This window comes from Zootoca vivipara, chromosome 7 (assembly GCF_965207765.1).
Source record: "Zootoca vivipara chromosome 7, rZooViv2.hap1.1, whole genome shotgun sequence".
Taxonomy (NCBI): domain Eukaryota; kingdom Metazoa; phylum Chordata; class Lepidosauria; order Squamata; family Lacertidae; genus Zootoca; species Zootoca vivipara.
In genome coordinates, this window is record NC_142590.1 from 19,677,391 (window position 1) to 19,694,206 (window position 16,816).

Below are 16,816 nucleotides of genomic sequence, written 5' to 3' on the forward strand. Positions count from 1 at the left end.
TGCCCCAACTCGCATACATGGAATCCTAAACTGGGAGCCAGTATTTTGGCACCTTAAAGGGTCACAGTGCAAATCCGGCAGGATCGTAGCCTAGCAAATCACTAAGAGTTTCTTTTGACCTCTTCTTGTAGAAGTTGGAAGGGAACCCCCGGGGTCATCTAGTTCTAGCCCAACCCCCGGCAATGCACTAAGACGCTCTTAGTGATTTGCTAGGCTGCAATCTCAAATAGATCATACATGACAGATGGCCACCCAACTTCAAAATCGAGTGGTTTTTAAAAAAAATAAAATAAAATCTAAAGCCACTCTTTTCAACCCCCATAGCCATTAGCGATTCTAAAAGCGCGCTGCCCTTAATAACATCAGGAATCGGAGGCAGCTGAAATGGAAAATCGCAACAAGTAACCGGGAGGCGAAAATTGCAGTTCTGAAGATCCCGCTCTCCAAGAGGCGGGATCTTCTTCCAACAGGAAGCACAACGCACCCAAAAGGGAAGAGATCGGGTCTTGGTCCAGCCCCCTTCGCCTTCCTCTCGCGCTGCGATGGATGTTTGCGATCGCAGCTGATTCACCGGGAGAACGGCTCGAGATTCGCGGGGCTGCGCGTGCACAATCTCCGTTGTCCCGACGATGTGAAATCCCGGCTTGGCTCCTGTCGATTGCAGGTTAGGCGACCGTCTGTGAAGCCGCGAACACGCGAACGAGGCCGTCGCCGGAGGCGGCACAATATCCGAACCGGGGTCGGGAGGTGGGAATGATGTGGGGGAGAAGTAGCGTTTCATGTTCAGCCCGTGGAAGAAGAGACCGAAAGATCTTCTGCATCAAATGAAAGGCCTCTTCCTAGGGGCTTATTTTGTGTTTGTGCGCGCTTGGCGGTGTTTGTTTTATTGGCTAAGCGGGCGGGTAGATCTGGAGACGATTTTTAATATATATATATATATTTAGAAGGCTAGGAAATGGGCTGATGGTGCGGCTTTGCACAGCTTCTAGGATCAGCCAGCGGGTCCCAGTATTGGCAGGGAGCCCAGCCGCACCACCATCGCCTGCAGCATCCATGCTCTTTCATTACCCGCCCCTGCAACTACCGGTATTGTTTTGCTTAAGGTTTTGTAACAGTAGAAATGGGGTTGGTGCTTCCCCCACCCCACCCCACCCCAAAGTGTGCATGCCCCCCCTGCTTTGAATGCTGTTTTGCCTGCAGCCCAACAAAACCCGTTTGCAATTTTGCATCTGCAGTAGCCCCGCGGGATCTCTGTTTGGAGCCCAAATATTGTACCAGGGGATTGCTCAGTGCTATGTCCCGCTGCGTGCGCTTGGGCTTGAGCCACAATCATATTTGGCTAGCCTGAACCCATCTGTGCACATTTGGGAACAAGCCCCGTTCGGATCAGTAGGGCCTTGTTCCCAAACTGTGCACGGTTCCAGGCTGCAAGTTGGAAATAGCGCCTCCGGTGGACCTCCGGGTATAGGGTGGACCTCCGGGTATAGGGTGGACCTCCGGGTATAGGGTGGTACATAAATTCAATAAATAAAAATAAATGATTGCAAGCACACTTCTATGGAAATGAGCTCCGCACAGGTCGGGGAACAAGCTTCTCAGTGGAGCTTGCCTAAGATCATACCAAGGTAAAGGGGCCCCCTGACCATCAGGTCCAGTCGTGTCCGACTCTGGGGTTGCGGCGCTCATCTCGCTCTATAGGCCGAGGGAGCCGGTGTTTGTCCGCAGACAGCTTCCTGGTCATGTGGCCAGCATGACAAAGCTGCTTCTGGCGAACCAGAGCAGCGCACGGAAACGCCGTTTACCTTCCCGCCGGAGCGGTCCCTATTTATCTACTTGCACTTTGGTGTGCTTTCGAACTGCTAGGTGGGCAGGAGCTGGGACCAAGCAACGGGAGCTCACCCTGTTGCAGGGATTCGAACCGCCGACCTTCTGATCAGCAAGCCCTAGACTCTGTGGTTTAACCCACAGCACCATCTGGGTCCCTTTTAGATCATACCAAAAGGGTTGCCAAAACAAGGGATCACTCTGAGTTCTACACTGCTCTAGCAGTGGTACATACCTGTGTGCGATTACCACTCATATTTACCCCCCCTGAAAATGAGACTACGGTTATCTCAAGGTATAGTGTACTCAGTGCTTTTTTTTCAGGGAGTGTTCAAGGGTCTGCAGTACTGTACTGGCACATCTTTTTTGTGGGGGTTGTTAAAAAGTGTGGCACTTACTGTAGCAACTTCTTGGTGAGTGCCAGCACCTTTGGGGGGGGGAGCACTGAGTGTGCTTCAGCATAAAACCATCCAAAAAGCAAGCAGTTGAGATGGGAAGACAGAAATGGGGGGGGGGCTGTAATTACATCACAAGCTAGAATTGCCATGTTTTTGTGCATGAGCAAAGTGCTAGTGCAAACTACCTGATAGTTCTCACTTTGATGCTTTCCTACCGCAAGTAGGAGGAACAGCCCAGAAAGCTGCTGTTAAGCCTGGCAACTTGTTTATGTCTGAACCTGGGACTGTGGTTTGATGGTCCTTACCAAGGCAGCATAGATGACTAGCCTTAAAATATTGCTTGCTGTCGGCTGATGAATCTTGGCTTATTGCGGAGCAGCAAACCGCAGACCCAGGTTCAGATGTGACAGGAAGCCAAGGTTAACTGTTTTCCCCCATTCATGTTGGCGGAAGAGCTACTAGGAGAGGTTAGTTAGTGTCGACGTTTGAAATTCGCCAGGCGCATTTTGCCACTTGCAACCAAGTGAAGATGCCCAGGTGCCAGGATGGCACTAGATCTCTCCACCATCTGGAGGTGCAGGCCTGGGGATCCTTGGATCTTGCCTGTTTTCACACACTAGCAACACATCCTGTAGAAATCTATGTCATGTTTTACCTGCGCAATCAGAACAGGAACCAAAAAGTCGTATTGAAAAATATGACTTTCGAGCCGTCTGGCCCCAAAATAACACCTGGACATTCCTTTTTGGCAACTGTAACCCTGGTTTAATAAGCCATTTGGCACCTAGTTTATATATCTGAGTTTCTAACACTGGTTAGCACGCACCAGCCCATTGCATGTGAAGAATAATCCACAGTAAGGCAGCAACCCTGGTTTAACATGACATGTGAACATTGCCAATTATATTTCACTTGGGATTGCATTATAGCCGGAAGTGTGATCCTCAACATAATTGGCTGTAACTGTATATTTACAGTGCAGCCTTATAATACCTACTTAGAAATAACTCCCACTGAGATCAGTGGGACTGACTCCTGGTAAATGTGTAAAATTGCAGCCTTAGCTGCACAGTGTGTGGGACTTACATATAAATGATAGCAGAGCTGCATACATTAGGTGGAAATAATAAGAGGTTTTTATAGCTTGATGATACAAGTCATTTTCTCTCTGCAATCAAAGGGAAATAGGACAGCTAACCACACAGTACACACATTAGCAAATTTGTCGCCCACATGTTTGCCTGCTGGATCATTTCACGGAGGCCCACCTGCAAGAATGTATTATTGTGAATTATTTCATTTTCCAACAGAGCTAAAGGCTTTCCAAAACACCGTTCCCTGGCACACCAACTAATAACTGTAAAGCTGCCAGTGCAGGAATGAGGTGAGTTCTCGCAACAAATTTATTCCTCTTTTGAAATACTTTACGTAAGTGCTTTTTTGAAATTAAATTATTGCCTGTGTTTCTAACTCCTAGAAGAAAAGGAGAAAAATGCTGCTATAAACGTTAAGAAGTGATTATAGGAAATGTTGCTGCAATTCGGTTTGCTGTGTGACTGAATTGTAGTTTGCCTCCCGGAACCCTTCTTATGTGCCTCAATATCATATCTGTACTCATATGTGATTTTATTTTATGCAAAGAAAGGGAATCTGTGTTCCTAAAAACACAGCTGCCTTGCAAACCATGGTTTCATTTTGTGTATGAGATGTTGTCACAGCTGCCTGATCCTATAAACCGCTAAATAGCTAAAATTACAACAACAAAAACCCACACCAAAACCCCATTGTGAGCACACTGGTGGTATGTACTGTGAATTAGTTGCTTGTTGCTGGGGTGTACAGTCAAACCTCGGTTTGCGACTGCCTCCGTTTGCGACCGCTTCGGTTTCCGACCACCGCGGACCCGGAAGTGTTTACATCTGGGTTCTGCGGTGCTCGGATGCGCAGAAGTGATCTGTGCAGCGTGCGCAGAAGCGCTCTATCGGCGCTTCGTGCACGCGCAGAAGCGTGCCTTCAGCGAGCGACCAATTCAGAGAGCGACCGGCTCTGTGGAACGGATTGCGGTCGCAAACTGAGATACCACTGTATAGGGATAGGAGCAGAGATTGGTTAAATCTTAATGGACACTATCACTAATAACTCCAAAATCCACAGTTGGGCGATACCTTTACTAGGACTAAGCACACTATCACAAGAATGTACCAGAACTATCTGGCAAGATGTCACACAAAGCAGCAGGTGACCAGGGAACAGGGAAAATGAGGACATTTAAAAAAATAAATTAGACTGATGTGGTATCCGTAAGGTCAGCTGAATGCCGAGATGGAGGTTGCAGGTTGAAATAGCCCCCCCCCCCAGGTGCTACAGATTTCAGGTTTCTGAAATTCCTAGGATTCTGAATGAAGAAGCAATGGCTTTGAGAAGTTTAAGTCCAACATGCAACTCAGTTCAGTCCCAAACCTTAAACAATTATGGGAGTTAATAAGTCAGTGTGATGGGAGCATCACATACAGTGAAGTCCCATCTTTATTGGGCTGTTGTTCATCAGGCTTCCACAGCATGTCTTTGCTTCATATTAGCTCTGGGAGCAGAGCCTTCCATCTAACATTCACAGAACCCAAAAGTTGCTTGTGTTCTCGCTGAGACATGAAGGATTGTGGTTAATAGTGGTACCCAGTAGCTCCCTCAAAGGGGACCTCCACACTTGTTCCAGGAGACCCTCTCTGCTCCACAAAGTGTATAGTTCATCTTCTGAGGATTTCGTGTCTAGGATCAGCTCAGGGCTAGGCTTAACAGAGTATTGCTTAGCATATACCCTTGACGTGGCCAATTACTGCTCTGACAATACAAATGAAACAGTTGGCTCATTCCGCTACTCTTTTCCCAGGTGACATTTGTTCACAAGGCATTTTCCTATTGGTTCCCCCCCCCCTGTCTAAGTGGTATCTGTTTCCATATGCCTATTGCTTCTTTTTGAATTGCCTTATGTCTTCATCGATGAGCCTTTAAAGTTTCAATTCCCGCATCTGAATTGGATTGTTCTATTTTTATTGGATTGGAACTGTTACGTTTGCCTAAAAGCACAGATCTATGATGCCCTGGTGGCACAAAGGGTTCATGTATATAGGAATGGAGAAGGAATCCATTTTACACGGAGTTTTGTGGCTCTCCAACCTTACTGTTTGTCACATCACAAAACCTCTTGTATTGAGTGCCTGCTTATGTCTGAGCTGGGGGGGGGGGACATTGTCAAACATTCAGAGACATTGATATGCAATTTAAGACCCATAGCAAATTCTCCACTAACTTGTCAAAATCCACCTGACTTTACTAACCCTTCAATTTTAATTTTGTATTTTGCGAGGTTTGACCATGACTGACTGACTCCCCTCCTTCCTCACTTTTTTTTAAAATAAAGGTTTAATCACACCTGTAAACTACCTGGAAGAATTATGGGGATCCGGCTACTTCACTTCTCTTCCGTCGTGATCCTGTTGTTGCTCCTTGTGGCAGGCGCGTTAACTGCTTTGCTGCCAAATATTAAGGAAGACAAAATGCTCAATTTGCGGAGGGAAAGAAAATCTCAGAGCCAGATCGCCTCGGATTCCTTTACTCTCATTATGCAGACGTACAATCGAACCGACCTTCTGCTGAAGCTTTTGAATCATTATCAAGCTATCCCTCATTTGCACAAAGTGATTGTTGTATGGAATAACATTGGAGAGAAAGCCCCTGAGGAAATTTGGAACTCGCTGGGACCACACCCTGTCCCAGTTATCTTCAAGACACAAACAGTAAATCGCATGAGGAACAGGCTTCAGGTTTTTCCTGAGCTGGAAACAAAAGGTAATTATTGGTGTGTTTCTCTTCTCTCCCACCCCAGGGACTATTACGGCTTTACACCAACATTCTCACTTGGGGTGGTGGTGGTGGTTTACAGCTAACTGCTTTTTCTTACCATATACAGTGGTGCCTTGCTTAACGAATGCCCTGCTTAACGAAATTTCCGCTTAACGAAAGGATTTTTCAAGCGGAGGTTGCCTCGCTAGACGAATTCATTGAAATTCAATTAATGCGTTCCTATGGGCAAAAAAAAATTCAAAAAAAATTCAATGCATTCCTATGGGATTTGCTAGACGAATTTTTCGTTATAAGAAAAGACCCGTGGAACGAATTAAATTCGTCTAGCGAGGCACCACTGTATCTTCATCACTTGATGGCTACAGCATCAAGCGATAACTTCTGTGGGTGAATGCACAATCACGGATCAGATTCTGCAAACAGAATTTCCATACATCACCTAAAACTACGGATGTTGCAGATCTACAAAATTCCTCATCTAACTGTATTAACTTGTCCAGCTTGTCATTATGAAACCAGCTGGGACACGGTTGGTCAAAACCTTCAAGCCTCTTGGGTTTGCCAACTGTAAGGTTGGCAGTTCGAATCCTCCTTGTTGACACAGTGCTAGGTGCCAGAACCTCTGTGGCATGTACATAGCTGCCAAGTTATCCCTTTTTTTAAGGGATTTTCCATTATGCTGAATAGGCTTCCTCGCGAGAAAAGGGAAAACTTGGCAGCTATGCATGTAGGGAGGAGTTCAGCGTTGCACTAAAACAAATGCTGCTATCAGCATGAGTGGAACAACATCCCTTTTTTCCCCCATGTTCTGTTCTGGAGATTCTCCCTATCCCCCAGAGTTTTTTTTGAAGGGGGGGCATGGGAAAAGTGGGGAGGTAAACCCCATTGTGCTAATTGCAGGGGGACAACTTAGTGGAATCCAACTCCTAGTTTCTAGAGCATTTCCCTAGTGCTAGGACCCTGCAGCTGTAGCGTTCCAGGTACCACGTAGGAATGAAGGCCTCTTGAAGAAGACTCCAGTGAGATTGCCCCCTTATTGCTAATGTTGGAAGAAGCGTTCAATCCTCTGATGTCCTCGGTGGAGAAATAAGGCAACATGTTCTAGATTTTGGAATCTGCCTCTGAAAGAAAAAAAAGCAAGCAACCCTATTTCCTGGAATTTTTGCTGAGCCAAATTCCAGTTCAAGCCGTAGAGTGTTTATCCACCTTTGCCTAAAATGCAGGTGCTGTTCTTTTTTTCAACAGAGCAGCTTGCACATTCCGTTGTTGCTCAGCAACGGATGAGAACTCAAGCGCTGTACTTGTGAACCAGCCCTGGAAGGTCAACATTCCTAAGCCTAAGAGCTCTTACATTGTTGTTGTTTTATGTGACAGAGAGACACTGTCAATTCTTCCTCCTCCACGGCACCCTCACAGTTCCTGCACTGACCTATCCTGACTGCCTCTCCCCAGCTCGTCTTCTGCTTTTCACTCACTCCTGAACAGCGGTTGCCAACACGCTTCTTCTAACACAGCATTTCCCAAACTTGGGTCTCCAGCTGTTCTTGGACTACAATTCCCATCATCCCTGAGCACTGGTCCTGCTAGCTAGGGATGATGGGAGTTGTAGTCCCAAGGATGTGTGCATATAGAACTGCCCCCCCTATTGTATAATAGCATGCAAGGGGCTGTTTCACCATCTCCTGCCCACCTTCGGGAAGCACCAGCAAACTCCACAACTCATTTTGGGCACCCTGGAATTTTCCACCTTTTTTGTTCACGTCACTCAAACCAAGGCTGCAAGATCCTGAGCCTTAAAAACGTTCCCTAGATCAGCGTTTCTCAACCACTGTTCCGTGGCACACTAGTGTGCCGCGAGACGCTGGCTGGTGTGCCGCGACGTGCGGCGACGAGAAGGGTGATTTGCATTGTCACGTGCCTGGCGGCCGCCAATAATCATCACTAACCCACCAGAAAGCAATATTTCTCCTCCTCTTTCCCAAAGCTCAGTGCAAACGAGCCTGGCGGCCGCCAATACACAACACTAACCCGCCAGAAAGCAATATTTGGCAAGTGTTTCTTACAGTCATAATTATAATATAGGGCGGCAGAGTTAAATTTTTTAACTTTTTTATTGGTGGTGTGCCTCGTGATTTTTTCCACGGAACAAGTGGCCCCAAAAAGGTTGAGAAACACTGCCCTAGATTGTGGTTCATCTCTCACCCCAAAAAGCAAAGTCTTCTGTTTTCCCCTCAGCAAGCGTAATCACAATGAATATTGTTCTAATTTGTCATACGCCTTTTGCTTAGTAATGCCTTCTTAAATGTGTGTTCTCATCAAAATGCATTTTCCCTCTGTTCAGCTATTTTGATGATGGATGATGATACCCTAGTTAGCGCCCATGACCTAGTTTTCGCTTTCTCCATTTGGCAGGTAATGTCTGCATTTTGCTTTGCATGCCTTGTTTTTAATTGTACTGAATTATTATAATGTTTTCTCGTATTCCTCTAAGAGTTACGCACTCTTACCTAAGAGTAAGCACCAAGGAATGTAGAAAAGACATAGTTCAGAATGAAAAAGATTTGTGTTTTCACATCTCCCTAAAAGCGGTGATCCCCCAGAGATTGTTAATTTCATTTGTGTACCGCTTTATATTTCTAAGAAAAAAATCTCAAAAAGTAGTTTACAATTTCCATTAAAACATCGAATAAAACAATCTTGGAATAAAACATTACAGGAGAAAGTCAACTATAAAGTATACATTCAAAGCAGGAATAATTAGCAGGAAACTAAAGTACTATCTTTAGAGATTTCGAAATAGAAGATCAAGTACAGAATGCACATTTAACGCAGCAAAGTTAACAAAAAAAAATCTTCAAAAGAAAACGTTAATAAATGAAGTCAAATATGCACATTAAAAACAGCACAATTAGCAAGAGGCTAAAATATTACTTTAAGTGAACGGATTGCAAGTCTGTCAAATGGGGGCTGGAGAGAGAGAGAGAGAGATGGGCTTACCAACTGACCACTTCCAGGAAGGCCTCTATTACAACAAATGCAAGCCATTACTGTAGTGATAAAAATGATATAGGGCACCTGAGGGCATCCATTTCGTTGAGCACTTTATCATGCTTTGTCTCCATGATGCTATCGGAGAGGTCACACATGATCCTGCTTTCACTGTTTGCACCTACAACTGGAGTTTCAGGATGGTCACACAGACTTCATTTCCAGTCAGTGCACATCCAGTAACTTGCTTCTGAGATTCCTGACACTTGATATAGTTTTATTTGCTCAAGTGTATTTTTGCAGGGGTGACACTAGGCTTCATTTCACCCGGGTCAAAGACTCAGTTTGGCACCTCCCCATGCATATTTGTGTATCACACACACACACACACACACACACACACAGAGAGAGAGAGAGAGAGAGAGAGAGAGAGAGAGAGAGAGAGAGAGAGAGAGAGAGAGAGAGAGACTGGGAGCTTCAATGGCGTCCTTCTGGTTTCACCTGGGGCAAAAAACCCGGCTAGCCCTCCCCCCCTTGGCTACAGCTCTGAATTTTGCCTGCTTTTGTTGCTCTATATCCCCTCTGGACAATGGGAAAACATCTTGGAACAAACTGAACCAGAAAAATTCCACCACTATAGCACTACTATTGTGTCAAGAACACTAGCCATGAGGAGCCCTAAATTTTCTTCAGTATCTGCCCATTTTATGGGCTTATGAATTGTACCCACTAGGAAGTTCAATCAGATGGCGTTGCGTTAACATGTCATTTGATTCAGTGCATGAAAGCATGCAGTTTATTGTCAATTCTTCCGCTTAGTTTCTTCCCAATTGATTATAGAATCCTCTGTGATCATTCGGAATGAGGCTCCGAATGAACCATCGTATAATAACATTTTCTTTTTCTTTTCAGCAATTCCCAGATCAGATAGTGGGTTTTGTTCCTCGAAAGCACTTGCCCAGCTCTTCGGGGATATACAGTTACGGAAGCTTCGAACTGCAGAGTCCTGGCAATGGCAATGGAGACCAGTATTCCATGATTCTCGTAGGAGCAGCCTTCTTCAGCAGTGAATACCTCGAACTCTTTCAAAAACAGCCTGAAGCTGTGCACGCCATGATAGACGAGACTCAGAACTGTGATGATATTGCCATGAATTTCTTAGTGGCCAAATATACTGGGAAGCCCCCAGGCATGTTTGTGAAGCCAGTCGACATCAGGAATTTGGAGAAAGAGAGTAATAGCGGCTATTCTGGAATGTGGCATCGGGCAGAGCACTTGCTCCAGAGGTCCTACTGCCTCAACAAATTGGTTAGCATCTATGGCAACATGCCCTTGAAATACTCCAACATCATGATTTCTCAGTTTGGCTTTCCAAACTATGCTAATCACAAGAACAAAATGTAAGGACACGATGCAAGGAAATGCTTGACATGCTTCCCAGCCATTCAAACGGTAAGCTAAACAGAAGAAGGGTGTACCTTATTCAGAGCTTGTATCTGCAAAAGCTCTTTGAGGATGTGAGGTCTGGTAGAACATCCCTTCTTTCTGCTCAGCATGCAAAAACCTTCAGTTGGAATAGAAACAGCAAATAGTCTTGTGGCTCCTTAACAACTCACAAATTTATTGCGGCCTCAGCTTTTGTGGACCACTGTCCACCTCATCTGTCGTATCAAGTGCCGTCCTGAGTTACAGGTATATATATATATCTTCTTGGCTTTGTCATTTATCCCTCGCTCAGTAACCGGTCGCCAAACTACCCACATGAAGATAGAGTATGCCAGAAATACAGGTGCGTTTGCGTGATCAGTGTCGCTAACACATCTCTAGCAGAAGTTGAAAGTCTGCAGAAAAACGTATTCCTTGCCAACCTCGCCACATAGATATGTGTCAGCATTTGTGACCTGAAAGAAAGGACCAATTTTCATGAAGTTTCCCCAACAGTTCTTATTCATCAGGGACAAGCAGGCCAATCGCTATTTGCAAGTCTCTGTGTGACGCTTCATTTGCAGACAATATTCCAGTGTTGCTTGTAAGAGTATAAGAAGTGCCCTCTTGCATCAGGCGAGAGGCCCATCTAGTTCAGCACCCTGTTCTCACAGTGTCTCACCAGATGCCTATGGGAAATCCACAAACAGGACATGAGCACAACATCACCCTTATGTTCCCAAGCAACTGGTATCCATAGACATACCATTCTGATGCTGGAGTCAGAACATAGCCATTACGACTACTGGTCAATGATAGCCCAAATTCAAGATTGGGCTAATCCCCCTTTTGAACCCTTTCAAATTGGTAGCTATAACTACATCTTGTGGAATTGATTTCCATATTTTTAACCACCTGCTGTGCGAGGAAGTCCTTCCATTTGCCTGTCCTGAACAGTAGTGTAGCAGCAAATCCAGAAGTCCTTTCATGACAGTCGCAGCCAATCATGAACAAGGTTCTATAATTATACTGTCATCTTATTATGATACAATAAATAACGATTAGGGATACAGTACAACAATCTGTGCAGATCTCTCTGGGTTGCCTTTCAGCTAGGTCTGCTAGGTTCTGTGCACATATATGGGCAAATGATTTGCTGTGCTGCAATATCTTATTTTGGAGGGACTTGGGTTGTGTTTTTCTTGAAGTTCCATTGTACATATTGGAACGTGCACACCATAACCTTTAAACTGAAGCACCTTTTGTTTTCAGTGTTCCTAAATGCTTAGCTTTGGAGCATACAGAACAATTCAGTGTTCTCGCACACCTTCTCAAGAGTAGGGCTAGGCATATATTGATATATTGTCCAAAACCAGCTTGAGGTCCATATCATGGTATCGGTTTCATAATTTTTGACCTGCATTAAATCACAAATCGTGTGTGTGTGTGTCTGCGTGTCTGCACGCTATGCAAAATGAAGGGAAAACCGTTAAGCCAGCCATGCCTCTGCATAGCTCCATCCTGATTTCAGACATTAAGATAAATCAGTAGATCATGATGTTTAGCCTGTGATATATCACGATGTTGAAAACTAGATATCACCCAGCCCTAGTCAAGAGAGACCCTAGTAGCCAATCCTCAGTGGATGACTCTCCTCCTTTCACACTCTGCTGATTGGAGCCAATCAAAGGATGAGAAGACTTCTTCTCAGTGGCTAAAAAGCAGCCCTTTCGTGCTGATTGGGCACCTCTAGGATACTGGAGACAAGACACCCTATTGGACCCCAAACCACTACACTTCTGGTCCTGTATCTTCCAACATTCCTCTTCACTGGATGGCCCTGAAGTTCTAGTATACGAGAGGAAAAGGGGGGGGGGCTTATCCCTCTTTACTTTCTCCACACGCAAACTCGCTTTTCTAAACTAAAATACATTTCTCCTCCAAAATAAAAGAAATAAAAAGTAGGTCCAATTATTCAAAGCCAATCTGCACATTTCTTCACTTGTGAGCATGTGAGATCTTTTTCCTCTGCTCCCTTGAATGTATTTGCTTTAGCGACACTTGTTTGCAATTTGAGATCGCTTTGCTGTACTTCTCAAGCTAAGGGCTGCAGTGAATTGTTTGCTGAGTTTTCAGATTCTGGCATAACTATAGAACATCTCCGGGATCGTACAACTTGTGCTTTGCTTGCTGTACTTGAGTTTGAAATGTTCCCGTGTCTCCCAACGCAAGTGAGAGATGAGGACCAAAATGCAGTTTGCAGCTTGGGTCTCTTCCAAATATCCTGTGAAGGCCAGCTTTGTTGTTTGGTCGTTTAGTCGTCCGACTCTTCGTGACCCCATGGACCAGAGCACGCCAAGCACTCCTGTCTTCCACTGCCTCCCGCAGTTTGGTCAGACTCACGTTGGTGGCTTCGAGAACACTGTCCAACCATCTCGTCCTCTGTCGTCCCCTTCTCGTGCCCTCAATCTTTCCCAACATCAGGGTCTTTTCCAGGGAGTCTTCTCTTCTCATGAGGTGGCCAAAGTATTGGAGCCTCAGGTGGGAATCTTTGCAGGGAAATCGGAAAGCAAGATGGGGAGAAGTCAGCACAACAGAGAGGCATAACGAAAGCAGGAGGGAAAGTATTTCTGGGTCACTGTCTTATTCTCGTCTGTCACTTTGTGTTCAGTTACATACATGCCACTGGTGCCGAGGCTTGGAAGCCAGAGTATCCCTATGTGCACAGCCATGGGTGGTGGTTTATTTTCTTTGTTAACAGCATCAACACTCTGCAAACATACGAGCTACATTTTTAACCTCCACGATGTTTAAACACACATTAACTGTTCAGAACAAACGTGCTGCACTTTTAAAAAGGGGGGTAGAAACATCCAGTTGTACACATGAAGTTCTCTCGACTTGATCAGCGGGGCCAAGCATGCATAAGCATGTTGAATTGCAGCCCACATCCATAGTGTATATCCGCTACAATGGTGGCCCTCCTGCAACTTGCACCAATCTAAACCTTGCCTACATACACCGCAAGACCCGCTGCAAAAACAGCAATTTGCACTGAGCATCTGATAGGTTACACCCAACCTGTAGATCAATTGCATTTCTTTGTACAGTGCCACAAGTGTGTATTCAGTGCCATGCAGATGTCTGAAATTAGCATATTGCTTCCAACAGGAATTAAAACAATTAAAAATGTTGCTGCCTGGCTCTGGAATGAGAGCTATGCTGCCCTGTATATTAAGGTGCCATATTTTCTAGTTCCATTCCTTCAAACAAGCTTACTTTTAGGTCAGAGTGTTGCGTTTCTGTTTCTGTACTCAGTTCAAAAAATGAGCCATTAATGTACTGCAGTGTTGAAAATATTTCTATTAGCGAATACAGTGGCAGCTAGTTACAGATGTGGCTGTCTAGTTGGATTGTATTTGATGAAAACTCTTTCTCTTCCCCATCCCTCAGGTTTTCTGTGTTTTGCTCTTTTATATTCACATGCTGTTGGGTTGTGTGTTTTTTGTTTTGTTTTGTTTGTTCTCTTTATTTTCTAACCCCAAAAAGTAAATAAAGATGTGTAATGATGATAGTATCGTGTGGTTATTGGGCAAAAGAAACTTGGACAGAAAGCAGACTGACTCTTCTGCACTTGTTTACCCAAGAAGCCTACTGACTTAAAGGGGGCTTACTCGCAAGTAAATGTGCATAGGGTTGCAGCTGTGCAACCTGATCGGAAATAAGTGGACCCTAGTTTTGAAATGAAGATTCTGCAAGAAAACTTGAAAGTAAAGTGCAATTGTTCTCAAGTAAGTACAGTGGTACCTCGGTTTATGAACACAATTGGTTCTGGAAGTCTGTTCATAAACTGAAGCGTTCATAAATTGAAGCGAACTTTCCCATTGAAAGTAATGGAAAGTGGATTAATCCGTTCCAGACGGTCCGCGGAGTAACCGTTCATAAACTGAAGCGAACTTTTCCATTGAAAGTAATGGAAAGTGGATTAATCCGTTCCAGACGGGTCCATGAAGTACTTAAACTGAAGCGTTCATAAACTGAAACATGGGTGTAATTGGTTCCGGAAGTCTGTTCATAAACTGAAGCGTTTATAAACTGAAGCGAACTTTCCCATTAAAAGTAATGGAAATTGAATTAATCCGTTCCAGATGGGTCCGCGGCGTTCATAAACTGAAAATTCATAAACCGAGGTGTTCATAAACCGAGGTTCCACTGTATAGCATTGTACACCCCCAAGCTTATTCCAACATTCCCATCATTGGAATGCTAATACCCCCCCCCAATCACCTCAAACATATGGGAAGGCAAGATAGATTATTCTTCATAAATAAAAATAATTGGTCCATCGCCATGCACAGCTACATAAACACGTGGATTGATCTCATCTTAGCTGGCAGATATGATTATGTTCAATCAAGGCTTAGCTCCAAACCTGTGAGATGAGATGCATTGATGAATTGGCTAAGATATTTCCTGACAAGGACAATTGGACATTCACTGCTTGTATTTTTCCAGAAATCGTTAAAAAACTCTTTCATTCCCAGGAGACAATGCAGCCTGATTCATTGGATAGCCTTCCAAAACAGGATAGTGAGCTCCTGTGCATCAGGTAGAGTTCACCCTTTCAGCTCTTGCCAGAGTTTTCTGGAACCTTCCACAATATGCCTGCATTAGTACTGTTGTTAGCAGCTCTTGTGGTATGTTTCTGCTTTATATGCATACTGTAAATGGGGGTCACAAGGAGTCCCTTTTACCTTTAATTAAAGAGCAGAGCTTGTTTGCCTTACTTATAAGGATGGAACTTGGATGCTTGATCCTCAGCAGCAATCTTTTACACCAATTAAATGACACACACAGCGGATTAAGTTGTTGAGACTGAGCATTTCTTGAGCTCAGTGAATGAGTTTGGCGTAATCCCAAAGGCAGGGACAGGAGAATGTGGCATAGCCTCTTTCATAAGTCCAGGGAAATGTTTTCCTGTGTAATCCCGTTGACCCATATTTAGGTATGAAAATAATGGAGGTAGAATGATTTCCTGTAGCCCACTACTTAAACAGCTGTCACTATTTTTGACCCGCCAGAAAATAAGTTCCTGGGTCTTCATCCGGTATTATGACTACTGAATTTTCTCCATTTGACCAGCAGGTGCTGCGCTTAGGAGTTTTTATACTAAATGTCACCAACACTACAGAGGGCTTCCTTAACTAGCTGCTATTCAAACATTAGGTTTCGGGGGGGGGGGGGTTACCAAGTAAACTGGAAGTACAAGTATCGAAAAGTAAAATGTTAGAGGTTTACTTTGGGCAGACGCCATGATTTGATTTTATCTGGACTGTGTGTCAATATGGCAGCTACCTGCAGTGGAAGGCTCCTGGACTGATTTGACAGGAACACCAGTTTGTGAAGAGAGGATGTGAATTTACAGAGGGGAATCTTGGACTACAGATCTGGACTATAAAGAATAAGAAGAAAGACATAAAATCCACACAGAAACATTTTATTTGGACTTAAACTCACTTGCAGAATGAACGCAGAGGCTGTTGAAAATAATGAAGGATTAACAAAAGAATGTATTAAGGGAATTATTGTAATATTTTCAAATGCAGTAGAATCATGAGATTATTAGGATTCACTCCGATCTCAAAGCATGGGAAGTAAATTTAATAATAATAATAATAATTTATAATTAGGCATAACTTTGGGATTGTTTGATTATCGGAACATTTGTATAATTTGGTATTTATAATTTGGTTTGATTGGAAATTTTTAAATAAATATTTTAAAAAAACACTATGGAGGGCTTAGCTGAAGAAGTGTGAGAAGATATATGCATAGCTGTAGGATGCTGCTGCAAATGCTATGCGTTGGTCAGCGTGCACTGATCACACATAAAACAAATTCACACACAGGCGTATTCCACAAGGGCTGACATCGATGCCACTCGGCAAGTGCAGCTTTATTCCGATTGAAGTGCAGAGTGTTTGAGGGCCAGGACATTCGCAGGGAAACCAAAATGCTTGTTTATAAGGCTATTGTACTACCAACCTTACTGTATGCTTGTGAAACATGGACCACTTATGAATGCCATCTCCAACTCCTCGAAAGATTTCATCAACAGTGTCTCTGAAAATTTTTACACGTCACTTGGGAAGACAGGTGAACTCATACCAGTGTACTAGAAGAAGCAGAGATCACCAGTGTCAAAGCAATGAATCTTCAACATCAACTTCATTGGACTGAAGAAATAAAATAATAATAAAACCAACTAAGTTTGTCATTGGTATGAGCTTTCGTGTGCATGCACACTTCTTCAGATACCA

At 44.1% G+C, this 16,816-nt stretch overlaps 1 protein-coding gene across 1 annotated transcript; it reads left to right on the forward strand.

Annotated features, from left to right (window-relative positions):
• The first annotated feature begins 364 nt into the window (after positions 1 to 364).
• On the forward strand, positions 365 to 14,068 carry EXTL2 (exostosin like glycosyltransferase 2). The gene is made up of 5 exons (XM_035123621.3): positions 365 to 664; positions 3,533 to 3,606; positions 5,641 to 6,068; positions 8,425 to 8,495; positions 9,984 to 14,068. The coding sequence occupies exons 2-5, from the start codon at positions 3,602 to 3,604 to the stop codon at positions 10,473 to 10,475; spliced, it is 996 nt and encodes a 331-aa protein (XP_034979512.1). The 5' UTR covers positions 365 to 664; positions 3,533 to 3,601; the 3' UTR covers positions 10,476 to 14,068.
• The last annotated feature ends 2,748 nt before the right edge of the window (positions 14,069 to 16,816 follow it).